We start from the raw sequence: 21,963 nt of genomic DNA, 5'->3' as shown, positions 1-21,963 counted from the left end.
TAAAATATTCTATGAAATGGTTTGTCCCTCAACTTAATTCTTCAAATCTTATTTCTCATGTTTCAGCACAGGGAACACAATTGCTGTTATTTCTGATTAGACAAAGTTGTGATGGTAATATCTGTTTTCCTTATCTCCTAAAAGGGATGCATTAAATCTTTTTTTAAAACTTTTGGAGCTACTTTTGTATGAAGCTTATTTGCTTTTTATTTGGCAAGAGGTTTATATGGAAAGAAGCAAAATTTTCAAAGTTTGAACTAATGTTGTATCAGATGCCCTGCTAGAGGATATTAAATGTGTTATGGAATAAAACTATTCACTAGAAGACTGATATACCTACCTTGAAAAACTATTTTTCTATAGATATTTATTACTGTCTCCACTGAGTAACAAAGAATGTCCTTGTTTCCAGTGATAGCCATTTTAAATTTCCTAAAAGATCTCAGAATGAGCTTCCTAAAGAAAAATAGCAGTGACAAAAATATTCTTAGAACAGCACTTTGTGGATCTCTCTCTAAGGATAAAAAAAAATAATGAAGAGCCATGGTGGTGCAGTGGTTAGAATGCAGTACTGCAGGCTAACTCACTCTTCACTCTAGGAGTTCGATTCTGACTGGCTCAAGGTTGATTTAGCCCTCCATCCTTCCAAGGTCGGTAAAATGAGGACCCAGATTGTTGGGGGTAATGTGCTGACTCTGTAAACTGCTTAGAGAGGGCTGTAAAGCACTGTGAAGTAGTATATAAGTCTAAGTGCTATAGCTATTGCTGTAAAAAAAGTATCACTGGTAAAATATATTTTTCTTTGGTCCTGCAATTATCTGTGGATGTTCCTTTTTGGAACCTATAGAGCAAACCTCCACATGTTACCAGAGATTATGGTGAACAAGGTGAGAGGCCCTTATTTTGCATGCTTAGACTTCTTTGCAATGTAATAATGTAATAACCACACCTTCTGTGCTTGTCAACTAGAAGAAATGTAAGGGAAATTAAGAAATCAAGGAGAGGCACCTACTTGACTGCATTGTTCTAGCAGAAATTTCTGTTGTTGATGCACCAAGACCTTGTGGAGATCGTGCAGCCAAACGAAAGTAGTATAAGCTATTTGGTTTTAGGCCTTGCAAGTGATAAGATGTAGCTGGATCAATAGAAATTCTCTGCTGAATGGTAAATAACAAAAAAGGGAGAATAAATTTATACTAATTTGTGATTCCAATCACACTTTTTCTAATATTCAAGCATAATATTAAGTATTTTACAACAGAAACTGAACATTACCAAAACTACTATATGTAGCTACAACTCCATGCTTGAAAACCATATTACCGTATTTTCCGGCGTATAAGATGACTGGGCGTATAAGACGACCCCCCAACTTTTGAGATGATTTTCAAGATTTTTCGTCTTATACGCCGGAAAATCAGCGAGCCCGGGAAGGCACGCCCTCCCCTCTCACTGTGGAGGAAGCAGGGCAGGGTGGCGTCTGGCGGGAGCTGGCAGGGCAGTCCTGCGCACGTGCGCGCTCCCCGGCTCCTAAGGAGTCCTCGGGGAGCCATGGCAGGCGCCTCACGCTCTTCCATCTTGAGGCAGCATCGGCGGAGCCGTCCGGCGTCGGGCGGGAGCTGGCAGGGCAGTCCTGCACACACGCGCACTCCCCGGCTGCTAAGGAGCCGGCAGGACTGCCCTTCTTAGAAATAAATTCATACACACAAACTTACATATGCGTGTGAGTGAATACAGACACACATATACATATATACACATATCTATACCTATATGTATGTATGTATGTGTGTGTGTGTGTGTGTGTGTGTGTGTGTGTGTGTGTGTATATATATATATATATATATATATATATATATATATATATATATATATATATATATATATATATATATATATATATATATATATATATATATGAATGAGAGAGAGAGACTAGACTAGACTCTGTAATTTTCTTGGCAAGATATTGCAAATGGTTTGCCACTGCCTTCTTCCTATGGCGGAGAATGTGTCATTGCCCCAAGGGCATCCAATCAGCTTTATGCCTAAGGCAGGACTAGAACTTGTGGTTTCCTGGTTTGTGTCCACATGCTTTTAATATATATATCTGGAAGCTGTTGGGATGGAAAGGAAAAGATAGAGGCAAAACCCTGCTAAAATCAAGTTGCTGTGATCCCCTAGATTTAGGAATTGGTCACCTTTGGTCTTGAATGAACTGTTACATCCCCATTTGAAACTAGGGAGCTATGGGATTCTCCTTACAGCTCCTGCTTGAGGATCAGGTGACAGCTGTGACCAGAGTCTTTGTATAGGTTCAACTTCTGCCCTAGTTGTGCCTATTCCTGGAAAATGGGAGAAGTTTCAGATGGTTATCCATGCCCTAGTTTATGGCACATGGGCTGGTTGTTTCAATAACTGACTGTCTCTAGTGTTTTCTGTTTGCCTAGTAAGATTATAAGAATGGGGACACTCCAGGTCTCCTGCATTAAACAGAGTCATTTGGTGGAACCCTGGAGGCATGTGTACAATGTGGTAACACCTGTCCTTTGGAACAGCTTCCTGCTGAATATTCACATGGTCACACCTTACAAGAATTCTGCAAATCTTTAAAAATGTCCTTTGCTCTCACACATAGGTAGACTGTTTGTAAGCCCAGTTATTGAGTTTTAGTGTTTCCCCCCAGCATACATGTTTTCAACTGTGGGAGGGCATTCTTCTTTTTTCATTATGTAACACATCCAGAATCCTTTGGGAGTTGGGCAGCCTTCTAAATAATTATCATCATTATCATTATCATCATGTCTATGTCAGCATACAATATCAATATGCAACTCTATACATATGTTCAAATGTGTATAAAAATAACATAAATCATTCAAAGTATTTATTGCCATGGTATTTATATCTGCTACATAAAATCTTCGTTTAGTGACATAAATGGGACTGGAAACTCAGTCCTTAAGCAAAGCAGTCACTAAGTGAAAAATCATGCGACTGTGCTTACGATCTTACTTTAGCTTTCCTTTGATTTTCAGACCTGTGAAGGCTGCAAATGCAGGGTTTAGCTACAAAATTACTTTTTGTGATTCCTATTTAGCTGCAAACTGTCACTGTCCAAAGCAGTAAGGGTGACCTGTATACAATATAACCCGTAACATAAGAAATTTAACAGCTGTGTTAGAGTTACCATTACATTTTATCAGATAATATAAAGGTAAAGGTTCCCCTGCACATGTGTGCTAGTTGTTTCCGACTCTAGGGGCCGGTGCTCATCTCCGTTTCAAAGCCAAAGAGCCAGCGCTTGTCCGAGGACGTCTCCGTGGTCATGTGGCCGGCATGACTAGATGCCAAAGGCGCACAGAGTGCTGTTACCTTCCCACCGTAGTGGTCCCTATTTTTCTACTTGCATTTTTACGTGTTTTCGAACTGCTAGGTTGGCAGAAGCTGGGATGAGTAATAGGCGCTCACTCTGCTACGTGGCACTCGGGATTCGACCCGCCAAACTGCCGACCATCTGATCGACAAGTTCAGCGTCCTAACCCACTGAGCCACCGCGTCCCTTTCTATCAGATAATACTTGAGGAAAATTGTGTGGTAGTGCCAAGAAACAATGATGCCATGATAGTACACTACAGGCAGTGGCAAATCACTTCTCAAAAACCTTTACCAAAAAATTGCATGGATTTCCCCAGGCTGTCTCCAAGAATTAAATATGATTGAAAAGGAGAAAAAAACAAAGCAGAGAGATCTACAGTAAAGTTGTATTTTGTTGTTTTGAATTCAGGATAAAGAGGATAATGGTTTACTATTATAATTTATGCAAATTGTAAAAGAATGCAAGTGCAACTTTGAAGACTTTGCAATAGTTGCAAAATGTTTTCCAACGTGAAAAATAATGATTTACCTCTTCACCATGTTCTCCATCCTTGTAAACAAGATCATAATTGGAAATTGTATCAGAGCGTGGAGGGGTCCAAGAAAGTAATATGCTTGTTTCAGATTCAGGTTCAGCTTTGAAGTTTAGTGGTTGTCCTGGGACTGAAAGAAGAGCACATAAGAGCATTTACTCAAAAAACCCAAACCCTTCAAGGACTCTGCTTATATCTGTATAATTTATATAGACTACACTTTTAAAATACCTCACTTCCTACAGCCAGCTCTTCTTCATCACTGTGGTTTTCATGCCTGTTCTTTGTACTATCAAAGTATCATTACAGGTAGTCCTTGACTTCCGAACACAATTGAGCCCAAAATGTCGGTTAAGTAAAGACATTTGCTAAGTGAGTTTTGCCCTATTTTATGACCCTTCTTGCCACAGTTGTTAATTGAGTCACTGCAGTTGATCAGTTAGTGAATCTGTCTTCCCCATTGACTTTGTTTGTCAGAAGGTCACAAAAGCTAATCACATGACCTTGAACACACCAACGGTCATAAATATGAACCAGTTCTGAAGCATCCAAATTTTGATCACATGATCATAGGGATGCTGCAAAGGTCGTAATTTGAAAAACGGTCATAAGTCACATTTTTCAGTGTTGTTGTAACTTTGAACAGTCACCAAATGAACAGTTGCAAGTTGAGGACTACCTGTATTTATCTGTCAAAATGGGTTGATTATCTATTTATGCTGCCTAGAGAATTGTGGAAATCCACACATTTTAAAGTTGTAGAGGTTGACAAACATTTCTCTAATCTAGATGACAAGCATAATAATCATCTGGATTTACATAGCTAGAATATCAGCTTTCTAGCTATGTAAACTCTCACTTGAGGTAATGGCAAAGGCATGGTTGTGCTAGCTACTGTAACCCTAATCAGGGGAATTGGTTTCTGTTTTAATATCACCTTAATTGTGAACTCTTTTTATCTGCCAATCATTTCCTAGGAGCACCCTAACCTACTGCTAACATCTCTCCAGGCATTTGAAAATGTAAAAACTGTATAGCAGATTTTCATAATGACAATAATTATGTACATTAACACTTCATTCTGAAATGTGTAATTTTACAAACCCTAAGAAGCAAATGTATTTGCTTTAATTGTTAACCAAACCATAACACATTTTAGACCTCATATCTATATCCAGAAAAAAAAGCTGGAATATTTAACATTTTTTTCTTCTGATCTTACAGCCAAGTAGATTTTAAAAAGCATATAATAGGGTTTTTTTATATCAATACACCATTATATCACTGATTAAGTTTAAAATGAAGTTACAAGAGTTGCAGTTCTTAAAAGTATATATATATTTAGTAGCTATTAGAAGGAATCAACACTGGGACTGTGGCATGGCTGAGGGGAGTAACTTTTTCTTTTGCACTATATTCCTGATTAGAATTGACCTTCCTGGCATAGTTTTACTTGGGAAGGAAGCACTTACTGAATGAACACAGTAGCTTCTTTCAGATCATTTTTTTTGGTACCCCTATTTTATGTGACTGAATTTATATATGAGATATAATAAGATTTATGTAAATGAATTTCCTTACTCTACTTTCTGCTCCAGAGGTGTTTTTTTTAACTATCTGGAAGACAGGGACAAGAAGACAAAAACTATTCCATTGATTGATCAATGCAACCTATTTTTTTTAGAATGGAATAAAGTATGTTTGTTTCCTAAAACAAAATGGCTGGAAGGGTGTATATGTGTGTGAATGGACATTCAACAGATCAGCAGAGAAGTAATTTGCATGTTTAAAAAGGAAAAGTATGGTCAGTTATAATACATTAATTGTTGAAAAAAAATGAAATGAAAAGAAATTCAAACGGAAGCCAATTTGTTTGCAAGACCTAATTCATTTAATATAAAGTAACCAATCAGTTGGGTGATCTGGGTTAAAATTCCATCTGTTGTAACAATTAGCATGATGACTTGGAGAAACTATGCAATCTAAGTTTCAAAATAGGATGTCAGCTAAAGATAGGAAGAAAACATTTGAAAGAAGTTTAAAGTGACTCCACCTTAATTGTCTTGGGTATAGGAGGGAGAAAGGAAAAATGCTGTCCATTCTTTAACTTTCATTACTGTTTATGTAGAATTTCTTTGCTGATGAGGCCTACTTTTAGGGCTAATACCAATTTTGTTTGTAATGGCCACTAGCTTCTCCAAGGTCGCTGAGCTTGTCGATCAGAAGGTCGGCAGTTTGGCGGGTTGAATCCCGAGTGCCACGTAACAGAGTGAGTGCCTGTTACTTGTCCCAGCTTCTGCCAACCTAGCAGTTCGAAAGCATGTAAAAATGCAAGTAGAAAAATAGAGACCACTACGGTGGGAAGGTAACAGCATTCCGTGCGCGTTTGGCATCTAGTCATGCCGGCCACATGACCACGGAGATGTCCTTGGACAAGCGCTGGCTCTTCGGCTTTGAAACGGAGATGAGCACTGCCCCCTAGAGTCGGAAACGACTAGCACGCACGTGCGGGGGAACCTTTACCTTTACCTATGGTTATAAAGGTGTTTACATTACGGACATCAACTGTGTTAACCAAATAACTTTAAAGTTCAGTAGAGATATATTTTGCCTACAATTGTGTATGGACTATTTTATAGTATTTTAAGCTTTTAATAGTGTATTAAAATATGTTAGTCATGTAATATTTTAGATTTATTAGATATCCGCTTGTATATGACACCTTATTTTGAGCTTTTTATTATCTATACCATCTATTTTAAATATTGTTTTAAACTTCAACTTGAATTAGTATTGTTTCTTTTTCCTTTCTTTGTAAATTGTAATACCTAGCTTGTAAAAAATAAAAATAAAACCAAGAAACAAGTATTTTTGGATTGGCCTATGCAAAGTAATTATTTTTTACTTTACAATTTAGCATAACGGAGCAGATGAGAAACTGTTTTTATTGTGGAGCAATAATTTTAATGGTTTTGGAATCCCAATTTCCTACTGGCTATTTTTAAAAAAATATGTAGAAACTTTTTAAATTAAGGAATTAGTTTTATTTTTATTAAGGAAATACGAATATAAAGAAAATCAACAAGCAAAAAGAAGAAATTGATGAAAAGATTCTAAGAAAGTAACAAAAACTGTAGTTATTCAGTGAACATTAACCTCTTTACAAATTTTTGAAAGATTAAATAGAAAATAGATTATTTTTAACAATTATAAAAAGGATTTTAAAGATTTTTTTAATCTCTGAAATAAGTGGCAAAATCTCTACTACTTTGTTATTAAATGATAGGATAAAAAAGGGAGTAAGAACTACTAAAATATTATAGGTAAATATTTTCTAACTTTTTCTTTGCTATACTCATATTGATATACAATATTTATGAACAATTAAAATGTTCACGTATTCCTGATTTAAGTTCTCTGATCAATTCTTTCCCCCCTTAAAAATCACATATTAAATGCTACATTTCCCTTGTTGAATAATATGAAATATATTCTTCTTAAATTTGGTCAAATTTCTGTTAGGAATTTCTGTTATTAATTTTGCCATTCCTGAATATTCTCCAAACCTAGGTTCCCAATCTGATATAATCAATAATATCTCTCTTTTTCAATTCTGTGAAAAATTTATTTCCACAGTTGTGAACATGTTTCTTAGTAAATGTCTTAATTAATTGTGGTATTTTTCATTGAGATCGCTTGGCATTATGCCTAATTTTGAATTGTGGTTTTATTTCTAAATAATCCCATATTTTTTTCCCCTTTTCGGGGAGGGGGGGAAGGGTTATTTTTTTCTTCTTCATGTCTGCTACATATGGTAAAATGGCGTCATGGCATTTCCAGCATTTGTTACTATATCATGTGTCTGTCTTGACAATTACTGACAGAGTTGCATACAAAGTATAAAACAGTTTATTCCAGTTTTCCTTTTAAGTTATAATTCAGGGTAGATTTTTATAATTTGTTCCATTTATCTTTACAAAAAACATGTAGCAAATTTTATACATAAAAGACCATTGGCCAGTGCTGCAACTTAATTCTTGAAAAAGTTTCATGCCATGGAATAAGTTCTGATAGATCTCAGCTGTCAGGAGGAGTGTTTGAACTAAATTTATTGAATTTTTGGTTTTTTATGAACATATAATATACAGCTTTATAAGACTACTTATAATATAGGACCTTAACCACAGTATTTTGCTGATTGGCTGATTTTCTTCTGTGTTTTTTTTCCTTCCCTGAGTTTCTTGGAGTTAGGCAGTATGATAAATTCTTCACAATGTATGCTGTACTAATCAAAACATTATTTTTTTTCTTCAAATAAAATTATGTATATAATTGTTGTAACCTGGAAAATCATACATTTGTTGTTGCTGTTAGCTGCGAAGTCATGTCCGACCCATCGCAACCACATGGACAATGTTCCTCCAGGCCTTCCTGTCCTCTACCATCTTCTGGAGTCCTTTTAAGCTCATGCCTACTGCTTCAGTGACTCCATCCAGCCACCTCATTCTCTGTCGTCCCCTTCTTCTATTGCCCTCAATCTTTCCCAGCATTAGGCTCTTCTCCAGTGAGTCCTTCCTTCTCATTAGGTGGACAAAGTATTTGAGCTTCAATTTCATGATCTGGCCTTCTAAAGAGCAGTCGGGGTTGATCTCCTCTAGGACTGACTGGTTTGATCGCCTTGCAGTCCAAGGGTCTCACAGGAGTCTTCTCCAGCACCATAGTTCAAAGGCCTCAATTCTTTGGCACTCAGCCTTTCTTATGGTCCAAATTTCACTGCCATACATTGAAACTGGGAAGACCATAGCCTTGACTATATGCACTTTGTTGACAGGGTGATGTCTCTGCTTTTTAGTGTGCTGTCTAGATTTCCCATGGCTTTCCTCCCCAGGAGCAAGCGTCTTTTAATTTCTTGGCTACAGTCCCCATCTGCAGTGATCTTGGAGCCCAGGAAAATAAAATCTGTCACTATCTCCATTTCTTCCCCATCTATTTGCCAGGAATTGAGAGGGCCGGATGCCATGATCTTGGTTTTCTTAATGTTAAGTTTCAAGCCAACTTTTGCACTCTCCTTCTTCACCCGCAACAAGAGGCTCTTTAGTTCTTCACTTTCTGCCATTAGAGTGCTATCATCTGCATATCTTAGGTTGTTCATATTTCTCCCAGCAATCTTAATTCCAACTTGTGATTCATGTACCCCTCCCTTTTCATGATGTGCTCTGCATATAAGTTAAATAGGCAGGCCGACAGTATACAGCCTTGCTGGACTCATTTCTCAATTTTGAACCAATCAGTGGTTCCATTTCCAGTTCTCACTGTTGCTTCTTGACCTGCATATAGGTTTCTCAAGAGACAAATGATACGGTCTGGTACTCCCATCTCTTTAAGAACTTGCCACAGTTTGATGTGATCCACACAATCAAAGGCTTTAGCATAGTCAATGAAGCAGAAGTAGATGTTTTTTCTGGAACTCCCTAGATTTCTCCATGATCCAACGTATCTTGGCAATTTGGTCTCTAGTTCCTCTGCCTCTTCGAAATCCTGCCTGTACTTCTGGTAGTTCTCGATCCACATACTGCTGGAGTCTAGCTTGTAGGATTTTAAGCATAACTTTACTAGCCTATAAAATGAGTGCAATGGTGCGATAGTTTGAACATTCTTTGGCACTGCCTTTCTTTCGAATTGGAATGTAAACTGATCTTTTCCAATCCTGTGGCCACTGTTGAGTTTTCCAAATTTGCTGGCAAATTGAGTGTAGCACTTTTACTGCATCGTCTTTTAAGATTTTGAATAGCTCAGCTGGAATACTGTCACCTCCACTAGCTTTGTTGTCGCTCAGTTTTTCTAAGGCCCACCTGACTTCACATTCTAGGATGTCTGGCTCGAGGTCAGTGACAACCTCATCGTGGTTATCAGGGAGGTTAAGCTCATTCTTGTATAGTTCTTCTGTGTAATTTTGCCACCTCTTCTTAATCTCTTCTGCCTCTGTTAGGTCCCTACCATTTTGATCCTTTATCATGCTCATTTTTGCATGAAACATTCCCTTCATCTCTCCAATTTTCTTGAAGAGATCTCTGGTCCTCCCTATTCTATTGTTTTCTTCTATTTGTTTGCACTGTTCATTTAAGAAGGCATTCTTATCACTTCTAGCTATTCTCTGGAATTCTGCATTCAATTGGGAGTATCTTTCTTTTTCTCCCTTGCCTTTAACTTCCCTTCTTTCCTCAGCTATTTGCAAAGCTTCCTCAGACAGCCATTTTGCTTTCTTGCATTTCTTTTTCTTTGGGATGGTTTTAATTGCTACCTCTTGTACAATGTTGACAACCTCTGTCCATAGTTCTTCAGGCATTCTTATCAGATCTAATTCCTTAAATCTGTTACCTCTACTGTATATTCAACAGGGATATGATTTAATTCATACCTGAGTGGCCTAGTGCTTTCCCCTACTTTTCTTCAGTTTAAGCTTAAACTTTGCAATGAGAAGCTCATGGTCTGAGCCACAGTCAGCTCCTGGTCTTGTTTTTACTGACTGTATAGAGCACAGGACATCATTTTTTGGTGTTAGTTCTATAAGGTGCTGTAGGGCTTCACAGAACTGGTCAATTTCATCCTCTTCAGCACCAGTGGTTGGGGCATAGACTTGGACTACTGTGATATTGAATGGTTTGCCTTGGATTCGAACTGAGATCATTCTGTCATTTTGGGGATTGTATTCCAGCATTGCTTTTCCTATTCTTTTATTGACTATGAAGGCTACTCCATTTCTTCTGAGGGATTCTTGCCCGCAGTAGTATACCTAATGGTCATCTGAATTAAATTCACTCATTCCTGTCCATTTTAGTTCACTGATTCCTAAGATGTCGAAGTTCAGTCTTGTCATCTCTTGTTTGACTACGTCCAGCTTTCCTTGATTCATGGATCTTACATTCCAGGTTCCTATGGATAAAAAATATTTACAGCATCGGACTTTCCTTTCACCACCAGATACATCCACAGCTGAGCCTCCTTTCGGCTTTGGCCCAGTCGCTTCATTCTTTCTGACGCTACTAGTACTAGCCCTCTGCTCTTCCCAAGTAGCATATTGGATGCCTTCCGACCTGAGGGGCTCATATTCCAGCGTCATATCGTTTTGCCTTTTGGTACTGTCCATAGGTTTTTCATGGCAAAGATACTGGAGTTGGTTGCCATTTCCTTCTCCAGTGGATCACGTTTTGTCAGAACTCTCTGCTATGACCTGTCCGTCTTGGGTGGCCCTCCATGGCATAGCTCATAGCTTCACTGAATTACGCAAGCCCCTTCGCCACAACAAGGCTGAAGTAGCCGAAGGACCACTCGGGACGACAGGCTAGTTAACTTAAAGGTTTATTTAGAGCAAGACAAGACAGAATAACTCGCCCGGCTTTTATAGCCGGCAGCTGTCAGTGAGGGCCAATCAGGAACGTCCATTTTGGCGCCGCGTCTATCCGGACCAATCCGCGTCGTCTGTTCTTGACAGTTCAGGCTTCCGCATGGCTCAGTGTTTTGACAGCCGCGAGCTGTCAGTGGTTGCGCCTGCGCTGTGCGGGGAACTTTGACAGCTGTCAAAGTTCCCGCGTGTTCTCCTGTCAGATTTGGTTTTCCTCACGTATACGGTTTAACGAGTAATTACATATAACTTTTAACTGTTTACAGATATAATACACCCCTTACCCCTCCCCTGGAGCGTTCCCTCCCTCTCGGTCGTTGGAACCTGCCCACTGGTAGTCCTTTAGGTAGGCGGGGGCCCTTCGGTTCCTATAGGAACGACGTGGAAGTGGGGCGATGTCTGGATCTGCCGGTGGTGCGTCTCTTTGCTCCTCTTCCTCTTGGTTTGGCAGCGGCAGTATTTCTGGAGGGGGTTGCAGGTTGAGTTCCGTCGGATGGGGTTCTGGGGTGTGTGGTGGTTGTCTGGGTCTGAGTTGGTCGATATGGCGGCGTAGGTTGCCGTGAGTTTGTGTGGATATTAGATAAGAAATGGGTCCTGTCTGTTTTAGCACTGTTCCTTGGACCCATTTGTTTTTATCTGAGTATGATCGTGCCCATATCATTTGCCCTGGTTTGAGTGTGCGGTTGGGGGGGGTTTGTTCGTTTTCTTCCGGGTATGTGTCAGGATGGAATCTGTCAAGCCGCGTTATTAGCCTCCTCCCCCATCTTAGTTCTGCTGGTGATTTGCCCGTTGTTGTGCATGGAGTTGCGTGTTGTGACATTAGGAATTGGCTGAGTCGTCGTTGCCAGTTCCCTTTGACGAATTTTTTTAGAGCTTCTTTTGTGGAGCGTACCATAATTTCGGCCATCCCGTTTGTCGATGGGTGGAAGGGCGCAGACGTGACCAGCCTAATACAATTCTTCATAGCGAATATCTGAAATTCACGAGAGGTGAATTGAGGGCCATTGTCTGAAACTATGGTGTCTGGGAGGCCGTGTGTGGCGAATATTTTCCTTAGGGCTTGTATAGTGGCTCCAGACGTTGTTTTCCTAAGGGGAGTGACTTCTAACCATTTAGAATAACTGTCCACTACAATTAGGAAACTCTGTCCCTGGATAGGTCCTGCAAAGTCTAAATGTATGCGTGACCATGGGTTTTTTGTCGTTTCCCATTTGTGAATTGGTGCCTGGGGGGGTTCGTTCCGGGTTGCTTGACAGGTATAGCACCCTCCAACATATTTTTCTATTTCCTTATCTATGCCAGGCCACCAAACATAACTTCTGGCCATAGCTTTCATCTTGACAATGCCCGGGTGTCCTTCGTGTAAGATGTCTAACGTTTGATTTGTGTCTTTATTTGGTATTATGACTCGATTTCCCCATAGCAGGCATCCCCTATGTGAAGATATTTCATTTTTCCTGTTAAAGTATGGCTGGAATTGGGGGTGTGGGTTTTTTGCTGGCCACCCTGTTGTGGCCCACCTGAGAATTCTGCTAAGTATTTTGTCCCTAGCTGAGTTGTTTGCTATAATCTTAGCAGAGAGGGGACAGTCTGGAAGTTGCGAAATTGCTAGGATCATTCCAGCTGGGGCTGGGTCTGGGTCCTTGGTTGGAATTGGCAGTCTGCTGAGGCAGTCTGCGTGTCCTAATTCCTTCCCTGGTTTATGGATTAACTGATAAGAATAGGCAGATAAGAATGTGGACCACCGTAGTATTCTCGGTGAGAGAATCTGAGGTGTTATTTTATTCCAAGTGAATATCCCTAATAGGGGTTTGTGATCTGTGTATATAGTGAAGGGTCTCCCATAAAGGTAGTCATGAAATTTTTTAACCCCTGCGACTATTGCTAGGGCTTCTCTGTCTATTTGTGCGTAATTCCTTTCTGCTTTTGACAGAGTGCGTGAATAAAAGGCTATGGGTCTTTGGGTGCCATCCTTGTATAAATGACTTAATACTGCCCCAATTCCATAGGGAGATGCATCGCAAGTGATGCATATTGGTGTATCTTCTCGGAAAAGGGTGATCGTTGAACTATTGCAAATAATCTTTTTTAGTGATTGGAAGCTATTTTCCTGAATTTTGGTCCAGGACCAGGCAGTTCCCTTATCTAGGAGTCTATGCAGAGGCTCTGCGATAGTGGCTTTGTGGGGAATGAAGACATGATAAAAATTTAATAAACCTAAAAAGGCTTGTAGTTCTTGTTTATTCCTTGGGCTTGGTGCTGTTTGAATAGCCCTTAGTTTGTCTGTGGTGGGGTGGATACCTTGGCCGTTTATTTTGTACCCTAGGAACTCTGTGGATGTGACTCCAATGGAGCACTTTTCCCGCTTAAGCTTGAGGCCGGCTTCTCTGAGCCGGCTCAGCACAGCTGACAGTCTGTTAGCTAAATTTTCTTCATTTTCTCCGGCGATGAGAACATCGTCGAAGTAGGGGCAGACCCCGGGTATTCCTTTCAGGGTTTTCTCCATGATACCCTGGAAGATACCCGGGGCTGCTGATATGCCGAATTGTAGCCTTTTTACTTTAAAGGCACCGCGGTGGGTGACAATTGTCTGGGCTTCCGCGGTGTCATTTGTGACAGGCAGTTGCAAATACGCCTGCGTGAGATCAAGCTTAGCGAAAATGGCGCCGGAGCGGATGGAAGCAAAAACGTCCCTTACCGCTGGCACCGGGTAAGCATGGGGGCTGAGAGCTAGGTTGAGGGTCGCCTTATAGTCCGCGCATAATCTTATCTCCCCGTTAGGTTTAACCGGGGTGACTATTGGGGTCTCCCAGCTTCCCCCCTCCGTAGGTTCAAGCACCCCGAGCCCTACGAGGCACTCTAGTTCCCTTTCATTTTTTTCTTTAAGGGCAAAGGGCACTCTCCTAGCTCTTATCTTTATGGGTTGGATTGCTGGGTTTAATTGTAAAGAGATGGGGGGACCAGTGTATTTTCCTAAAGTGCCATCGAAGACGTCTGCATACTTATTGCAAACGGCTTCGAGGCTGGGTGATTGTACAGTATTTACCCCCGTTATGGCGATCCCTAACGGCCCGAACCAATTCAGCCCTATCAGGTTGGTGCGATTTCCCGGCGTTACCAGCACTTCTAGGGGACCCTTGAAAGACTTGTACTCTACTTCCACCTTAGCCCTCCCTTCCAGAGGAATAGGGGTTTTCTGGAAGTCTGCTAGGTGGACCTGGGTTTGCCTCAGAGGAATTTTTTCCTTGCCTTGTTGACAGATTTCTTGATATGTTTTAAATGAAATTAAGGAGACTGCTGACCCTGAATCCACTTCCATGAGGCAGGGCACCCCCTGAATTTTTACCCTGATCCTAACCTTAGAGCTTAGGCTGTTTACCCTGTCAATTGTTTCTACCAGGGCCCCTGGCGTTTTTCCTCTGTTGGCCTGGGTAGCTGGCCTACCTGGGGAGTTTGTCTCCAACTCATTGATGTTGTCCCGGCCCTTGCTGCGGCACACCGGTTTGATGTGGCCGGTCTTCCCACAATTATGGCACTTAGCATTTCTGAACCGGCAGCTTGCTCGGGCATGGTTGCCCCCGCAGCTGGCGCAGGCGGCCCGTTGCTCGTAACGCGGCGGTGGCGGAGGGGGGTTCCTAGACCTTCGGCGATCCGAAGTGTCGCTTCTCCTCGGTTGTCTGCGTTCCATTCGGCGCTGCAGGGCTTCTCCGTCGGTGAAATCCACCGACTCTTCGCTGTCGCTGAGGGTTGCACTCTCTTGGAAGACGGTCGCTGGGCTCTCTGGGGTCGTGGTAGTCGGCTTCTTCTTGTGGTTGTACTCGTAGGCCATGATTTCTCTGGTCAACTCTGCCAGGCTCATGTCGGTCTTGGATGTCAGCTTCTTCTGTAAGCGTTCGTCCCTCAGGCCGATCACCACCTGGTCTCTGATGCGGTTTTCTAGGTCGGGGAAGTGGCAGTTCCGCGCGGCGTGTCGGACCCCAGCGATGAAATCGTTTGCGGGTTCGTCTGGACGTTGCTTCTTCTGGGCGAATTGAACCCGCCAGTACAGTTCGGATCGGGCTGGCATGTAATGCTTCGTCAGCTAGTCCACCAGGTCCGCGTAGGATACCTCGGTGATGGGTACCGGGCTGAACAGCCCCACGGCAGCGTCGTAGACGGGGGGTCCGCTGATGTAGAGCAGCGCCGCGGCCTTGGCTCGGTCATCGGTGATTTTGCTGACAAGGAGGAATCCCTCGACCTGACCCAGGTGTGATTGCCACCTTTCAGGATGTCGGGTGTCGAATTCCCTCACGCGGCCGAAGTTTGCCATGTCGTCCGGTCCTGGGTCTCGCTCCGTTGGAAGTTAAAACTTCCCGTGACAGCTCTGGCCGGGAACTCTCTTCCGCGGCCGTGACTTCAGCTCTGGAGCGATCCCACCCTCGTCGCCAGTGAAGTAGCCGAAGGACCACTCGGGACGACAGGCTAGTTAACTTAAAGGTTTATTTAGAGCAAGACAAGACAGAATAACTCGCCCGGCTTTTATAGCCGGCAGCTGTCAGTGAGGGCCAATCAGGAACGTCCATTTTGGCGCCGCGTCTATCCGGACCAATCCGCGTCGTCTGTTCTTGACAGTTCAGGCTTCCGCATGGCTCAGTGTTTTGACAGCCGCGAGCTGTCAGTGGTTGCGCCTGCGCTGTGCGGGGAACTTTGACAGCTGTCAAAGTTCCCGCGTGTTCTCCTGTCAGATTTGGTTTTCCTCACGTATACGGTTTAACGAGTAATTACATATAACTTTTAACTGTTTACAGATATAATACAAAGGCAGTAATCCATGAAGGGGAAATCAAACATAGAATGTGTTTAAAAGTGCTGTTTATTACAAGGTTTGAGGAATATGATCTATATTTTCATTGCATTGCTTATTTATCTTACATTATTCAGTTAAAGGAATGAAACAAAGAAATTCCTCAAAAGAGGAAAATTTCAACATGCCGCTACATAATTATGGTGGAAAAGACAAAAATAACAAAACAAAATAAAAGGTCACTTTAAAGTATGTTCTTATTTGAAAATATGTGCAAAGGTAAAACAAGACCAACACTAGAGACAAGATTAACAAATTAAAAGAAGTGAATATAATCATGGCAACAATTTATTCAGAAAACCTTCTAAAAACAACATAAATGCAAGACCAATGTTTCAGAAAAACTATTAGGAACATAAAAACTCTGCACTGCAAACATTTGGAAAAAATTCAGAAGAATGCATTATATCAGGGGTGTCAAACTGCTGGCCCACGAACTGGATGCATCATCAGGAAACCGCGCCCACCCCATTGCTGGCAATGGAGAAAAAGCTTCGATATGTCATGCGACGTCACGTGACTCACAAGTTTGACATGTCTTCATTAGATTTACATTCATAAAATAATAATTAATTTGGTGGATTTGATCAGTACAAAGAGCTGCCAACCTGTCAGGCACAAGCAACCAGAGCCACCCTAAAATAAATAAATTTATTAACTTCTACCTAAGTTATAAGTATCTCCCCAGACTCCTTGCCTTCCCTTGAGAATGTCCAGATAATCTTCATCTTGGGAGAGATCAAGCTTAGAGGCTGCTTGCAGCTGTGCAACAACTCCAAGCTGGGTCCCTGCTTGACCCTTTCTTGCAGCCTAGCTGGCAGATTCCCAGTATAACCATCTTTAATCGTATTGCCTAGAATAATTCTCAACCCATAGCAAAACTGATTGGAAGAGATACCATAAATTCCCTCTTACCTCCGGTCTGAGTGATGACTTGTATATCACTGGAAAGTGGTCCATCTCCAACTGAGGTAAAAGCAAGTACTTTCACTGAATAAGTTTTCTGTGGTACAAGATTCCCAATGGTGGTGATATGGCTATCAGCCACATTATGCTTTAACCAGCTGTTGACATGTTGGGAAGGATCCATAGTATAATACACTCTGTAGCCTTGTATTTGACCATTTGGTTCCTCAGGTTCTTCCCACTGCACTAAGATGGTGGTTGAGCTCAACATACGAGCTTGTACATTACGTGGTGCACTAGATGGTGCTTGCTCTGAGGTCCGTGTTGTCACAGGTTCACTGGGTGGACCCCTTCCTATGTTATTCACAGCAACCACTCTGAACTCATATTCGGAATATGGGCTTAAGCCAGCAACACTGTATCTTGTTGTGGCTACTCCATCAATTTCTTTATATAGTTCCTCAGAATTCTTAGGTTTATGCTGGATTATGTAGTAAGACACTGGCTCAGGATTTCCAGAATCCCAGGTCAAAGTAATGCTTGTTGCTGTGCTTTCGGTCACAACAGGAGTTCCTGGAGGTTTGGGCAATGCTAGAAAAATATAATAAAATTTATTCAACAAAACACACACACATATATATATATATATATATATATATATATATATATATATATATATATATATATAGAACAGAAGCATAAAATAAGGAAATCCATGGTTATTTGGAGAATAGAACATATCTATTAAAATATATAAGAAACAAAAATATTTATTTGTCTGTTTAATATTTATGCCACCCATATCATTCTGCAAAGTGATAAACCTTAAAATATTAAGTATTTATCAATATTTGCCCGAAAGAAAAACATTAAACTTTTCTAATCTTAAAACCCATGTTTAAATGTGTTTTAACAAGCCTCATATACCAAATTTTATAGGAGAGGAGCATATAATAGAGAAGATGAGGTAGGACATCAGTGAACAGGAGGGAATGGGAAAAAGTCAGGTTTTAATTTAGTTACACTTAGTTCCTACTTGAATAAATAAATAAAACTTAGTTCCTACTTGAATAAATAAACAAAACTAAGATCATAATTAAAATGTGCCATTAATTTCAATGGATATTAAATGCAACTAGCATGAATCTATTTTCACTATTGAAAGTAAAAAGCCCTTTCAGAATATCTTGCTGTTTCAAAGAATGCATAGTTCTAATTGTGAATATATGGCTGAACTATAGGAAAAACCCTTAAAACTGGCTGAGGAGGATCCCAATAGGTTACTGAACAAACTGAGATAGTAGAATCTGGAAAACCCCACAAGAGTGAAAACATGTATATATTAATAGTCAAAATATTTGTTCATAGGATAGGATAGGATAGGATAGGATAGGATAGGATAGGATAGAATAGAATAGAATAGAATAGAATAGAATAGAATAGAATAGAATAGAATAGAATAGAATAGAATAGAATAGAATAGAATAGAATAGAATAGAATAGAATAGAAGTTGGAAGGAAACTTGGAGGTCTTCTAGTCCAACCCCCTGCTCAGGCAGGAAACCCCAAAGCCTTCTTAAAAACTTCCAGGGTTGAAGCATTCACAACCTCTGGAGGCAAGTTGTTTTAATTAATTGTGTCAGGAAATTTTTCTTAATTCTAGGTTGCTTCTCTCCTTGATTAGTTTCCATCTATTGCTTCTTGTCCTGCCTTCAGGTGCTTTGGAGAATAACCTGACTCCCTCTTCTTTATGGCAACCCCTGAGATATTAGAACACTGCTATCATCTCACCCCTAATCCTTCTTTTCATTAGACATACCCAATTCCAGCAATCATTCTTTGTATGTTTTAGACTCATGTCCCTGATCATCTTTATTGGTCTTCTCTGCACACTTTCTAGAGTCTCAACATCTTTCTTACATCGTGGTGACCAAAACTGGATGCAGTGTTCTAAGTGTGGCCTTACCGGGCATTTATAAAGTGGGATTAACATGTCATATGATCTTGATTCTATCTCTCTGTTAATGCAGTCTACAACTGCGTTGGGTTTTTTGGCAGCTGCAGCACACTGCTGGCTCATATTTAAGTGATTGTCCACTAGGACTCCAAGATCCCTCTCAGTTATTACTATTGAGGGAGGTACCACCTATACTGTGCATTTGATTTTTGTTGCCTAAATGTAGAACCTTACTTTTTTCACAAGTGGATTTCATTTTGTTAGATAGGGTCCAATGCTCAAGTCTGTCGAGGTCTTTCTGTATCTTAAGCCTATCTTCTGAAGTGTTGGCTGTTCCTGCCAGCTTGGTGTGGTCTGCAAATTTGCTGAGTTCCCCATCTATCCCCTCATCCAAATCACTGATGAAGATGTTAAAGAGTGCTGGGCCTAAAACTTCCCTCCATGTGGATAGTTTTTGTTATCATGGAATATTTTTTTGTATTTTTACAATTCTGATTTATGTTTTGGCTCTTGTTTTTCCTAGATTCTAATTGTGTAATTTCCATACTTCAGATTTTCAGTACTTATTGTTTTATACATCAATTAAGTTTATAATTATTATATTTTATATTTATTATAATAAGTTTATAACGTTTATAATAATTAAAATGCAAAGGATAAAACACAGGAACAAAATAAAATAAGAAAAAAACATAAATCAATACCATTCAACAAACTTCAACCAACAATTAAAGGTCTGGTGAAAAAGATGGCCTTTTGCTATTTTTCTAAGTGATGCAAAAATGTATTAAAACCACACTGCACTGTGCATTCCACAAGCTGGTGGCCACACAGGAGAAGAACCACCACGTATTGGATATAAGCTTCTGCTATATTTTACGGGTAAGTTCTAGACCAGTAATCTTGGAAACGGCTTTCCTGTTGTAGAGATCTTTTTATTTTAAGTTTGTACATTAAGACCAAGTGGACAGGATATTGGGGATGTGAAGTTCACCACTTGTTTATTTGAACTTTGCTCTCCAAGCCAGGACAAGACTGATCCCATATTTATTAATATCTGCTTACTGTAAGTCAGAGATGCAATCCTGCTTGATTAATGGAGGCAGTCCTGAGAAAAAGCCTTCATGGGATCCAGAAGGTCATTATAATATCTGTAATCTTCTGTTTCTAAATAAGGTGATTAAAAAATGGTGGTCTTGCAGCTGCAGATATCCTATATCAGGATGAAATTGATTATTTGGATCTCTTTCAATCAGGGTTTGGCCTAAGCATGTTGAGGGTCTGCCTGGGCAGGTTCATAAAAAACAAGGCAGACACTCAACATACCTAAGAATAACTCTAATTAAAAGTACCAGGTCATTATAATACCTGATATGTCAGCATGTTCATACAGGATGTTCATATAGGATGTAGCAAGTGACCAAGCATTCATAAATAGGACTATGGGATTTGACTGTTTCTTTGCAACCAGCTCGTCTTTTTTCATCAGGCTGCAGCCTGAAAGGAATTAAGGCAAGTAACCAGGTTCTTCTCCTTTCCCATTTATTCATTATTGTATCTATTTCTCACAAAAACCCAGCAGAGACATTCAACCTTGGGCAGAGCAGCAATCAGAAAAAGACCTAATTAACCAACATGGCCAGGTTTTTGCTAGCTAAGTTGGGGCTACTTTCTATTTCATTCAGTCTGGCCTAGACTTCTGGCAACATTATAGATTCTTTCTAACTGGCTAGGAATGGATATATATAATTTGGCTCCTCTTTGACCCTTTTCCCACCTATTTTTGGAACTTATATCAGCTATTCTTGTAATCTGCTGGCAAGGAAGTAATTTTAATTTACAGAAGTAACTTGGGCCTTATTTTAAACACCTTCAAATAAAATATTTCGATTGAGACACTGGTAGCCTATGTGTATGTATAATTGATCAGTAAAAAAAACTTCTTTGCAAAATTGTGGGTTACTAGTGAAACTTTTTTTCAAGAAAGGAAAGTTAAATGTGTCGTACCTTTTACAGTTATCTGTGCTATTGCTTCTATAACACCAAGAGTGGACATGGCCACACAAGTATAATTAGCAGACTGCCTAACATCATTGAGCTCTAGGACATTCCTTCCAATTGGCATGTCATCTTCTGGTGTCAGATCTTCAGCTCCCAGCATCCATTTTACATATGGCATTGGTGACCCCACAGCAACACAGGTGATGTTAACACTTCCTCCAGGCATAATTTCATGGTTGGTGGGAGGGATTGAGAATCTTGGTGGGACCCGGCGAACTACAAAGAAGCACAAATAAAACTAATGACCCATATAAAAACTGGGAACTTAGAGCTTCCACACAAGACTCCATGCATATATAAACACAATTTAAAGTACTAATTGGTATTCTTAACTCAGAAAAAGAAAACTAAAGTGATATATTTGTACATAAAATTAATTCTTTATACATGTAATCATTAACTTATAGCACGTTCATACTATTTTTAATACTTAGTGGAGATCGACAAATAACTATACACTACCAATACATAAACATCAATACACACATACACATACATATACATCTCTATTCTTTATACATATATTTATAGAAAAAACTGGAAAGCTGACAGCATGCTTGAGTTGAGTATTAAAATCAACTTCAGTGCTGTACACTTCCAGCTAACTGATATAAAAAATGTGTTGCATCACATCAGAGCCTTGGAACACATCACCTACAGTACACTGAAAATACAACTCTGATTTGCTTTCAGACCCAAAAGTGGATGCAGCCTCAAGACCTCACATTGACACTGAAACAAACATAGGAAAACATATATATATATATATATATATATATATATATATATATATATGTGTGTGTGTGTGTGTGTGTGTGTGTGTGTGTGTGTGTGTGTGTGTGTGTGTACAGGCACACACATACATACATGTATATATACATGT

General features: G+C 40.2%; 1 protein-coding gene across 2 annotated transcripts in view; it reads right to left on the bottom strand.

Moving 5' to 3' along the window:
* The window catches only part of PTPRD (protein tyrosine phosphatase receptor type D), a gene marked incomplete at its 5' end in the record, with an annotated part of 318,231 nt that overhangs the window by 153,815 nt on the left and 142,453 nt on the right, over positions 1-21,963 (bottom strand). For both annotated transcript variants that reach the window (XM_083352519.1, XM_083352520.1), the window contains 4 exons: positions 1,013-1,157; positions 3,908-4,041; positions 17,072-17,653; positions 21,027-21,296. In XM_083352519.1, coding sequence (XP_083208645.1) covers positions 1,013-1,157; positions 3,908-4,041; positions 17,072-17,653; positions 21,027-21,296 — 1,131 coding nt within the window. The remainder of the gene's footprint in view (positions 1-1,012; positions 1,158-3,907; positions 4,042-17,071; positions 17,654-21,026; positions 21,297-21,963) is intronic.

Source organism: Vipera ursinii (genome assembly GCF_947247035.1).
Source record: "Vipera ursinii genome assembly, chromosome: 2".
NCBI lineage: Eukaryota > Metazoa > Chordata > Lepidosauria > Squamata > Viperidae > Vipera > Vipera ursinii.
The sequence above is the reverse complement of the archived record's forward strand: the minus strand, read 5'-3'. Positions and strand labels throughout refer to the sequence as shown.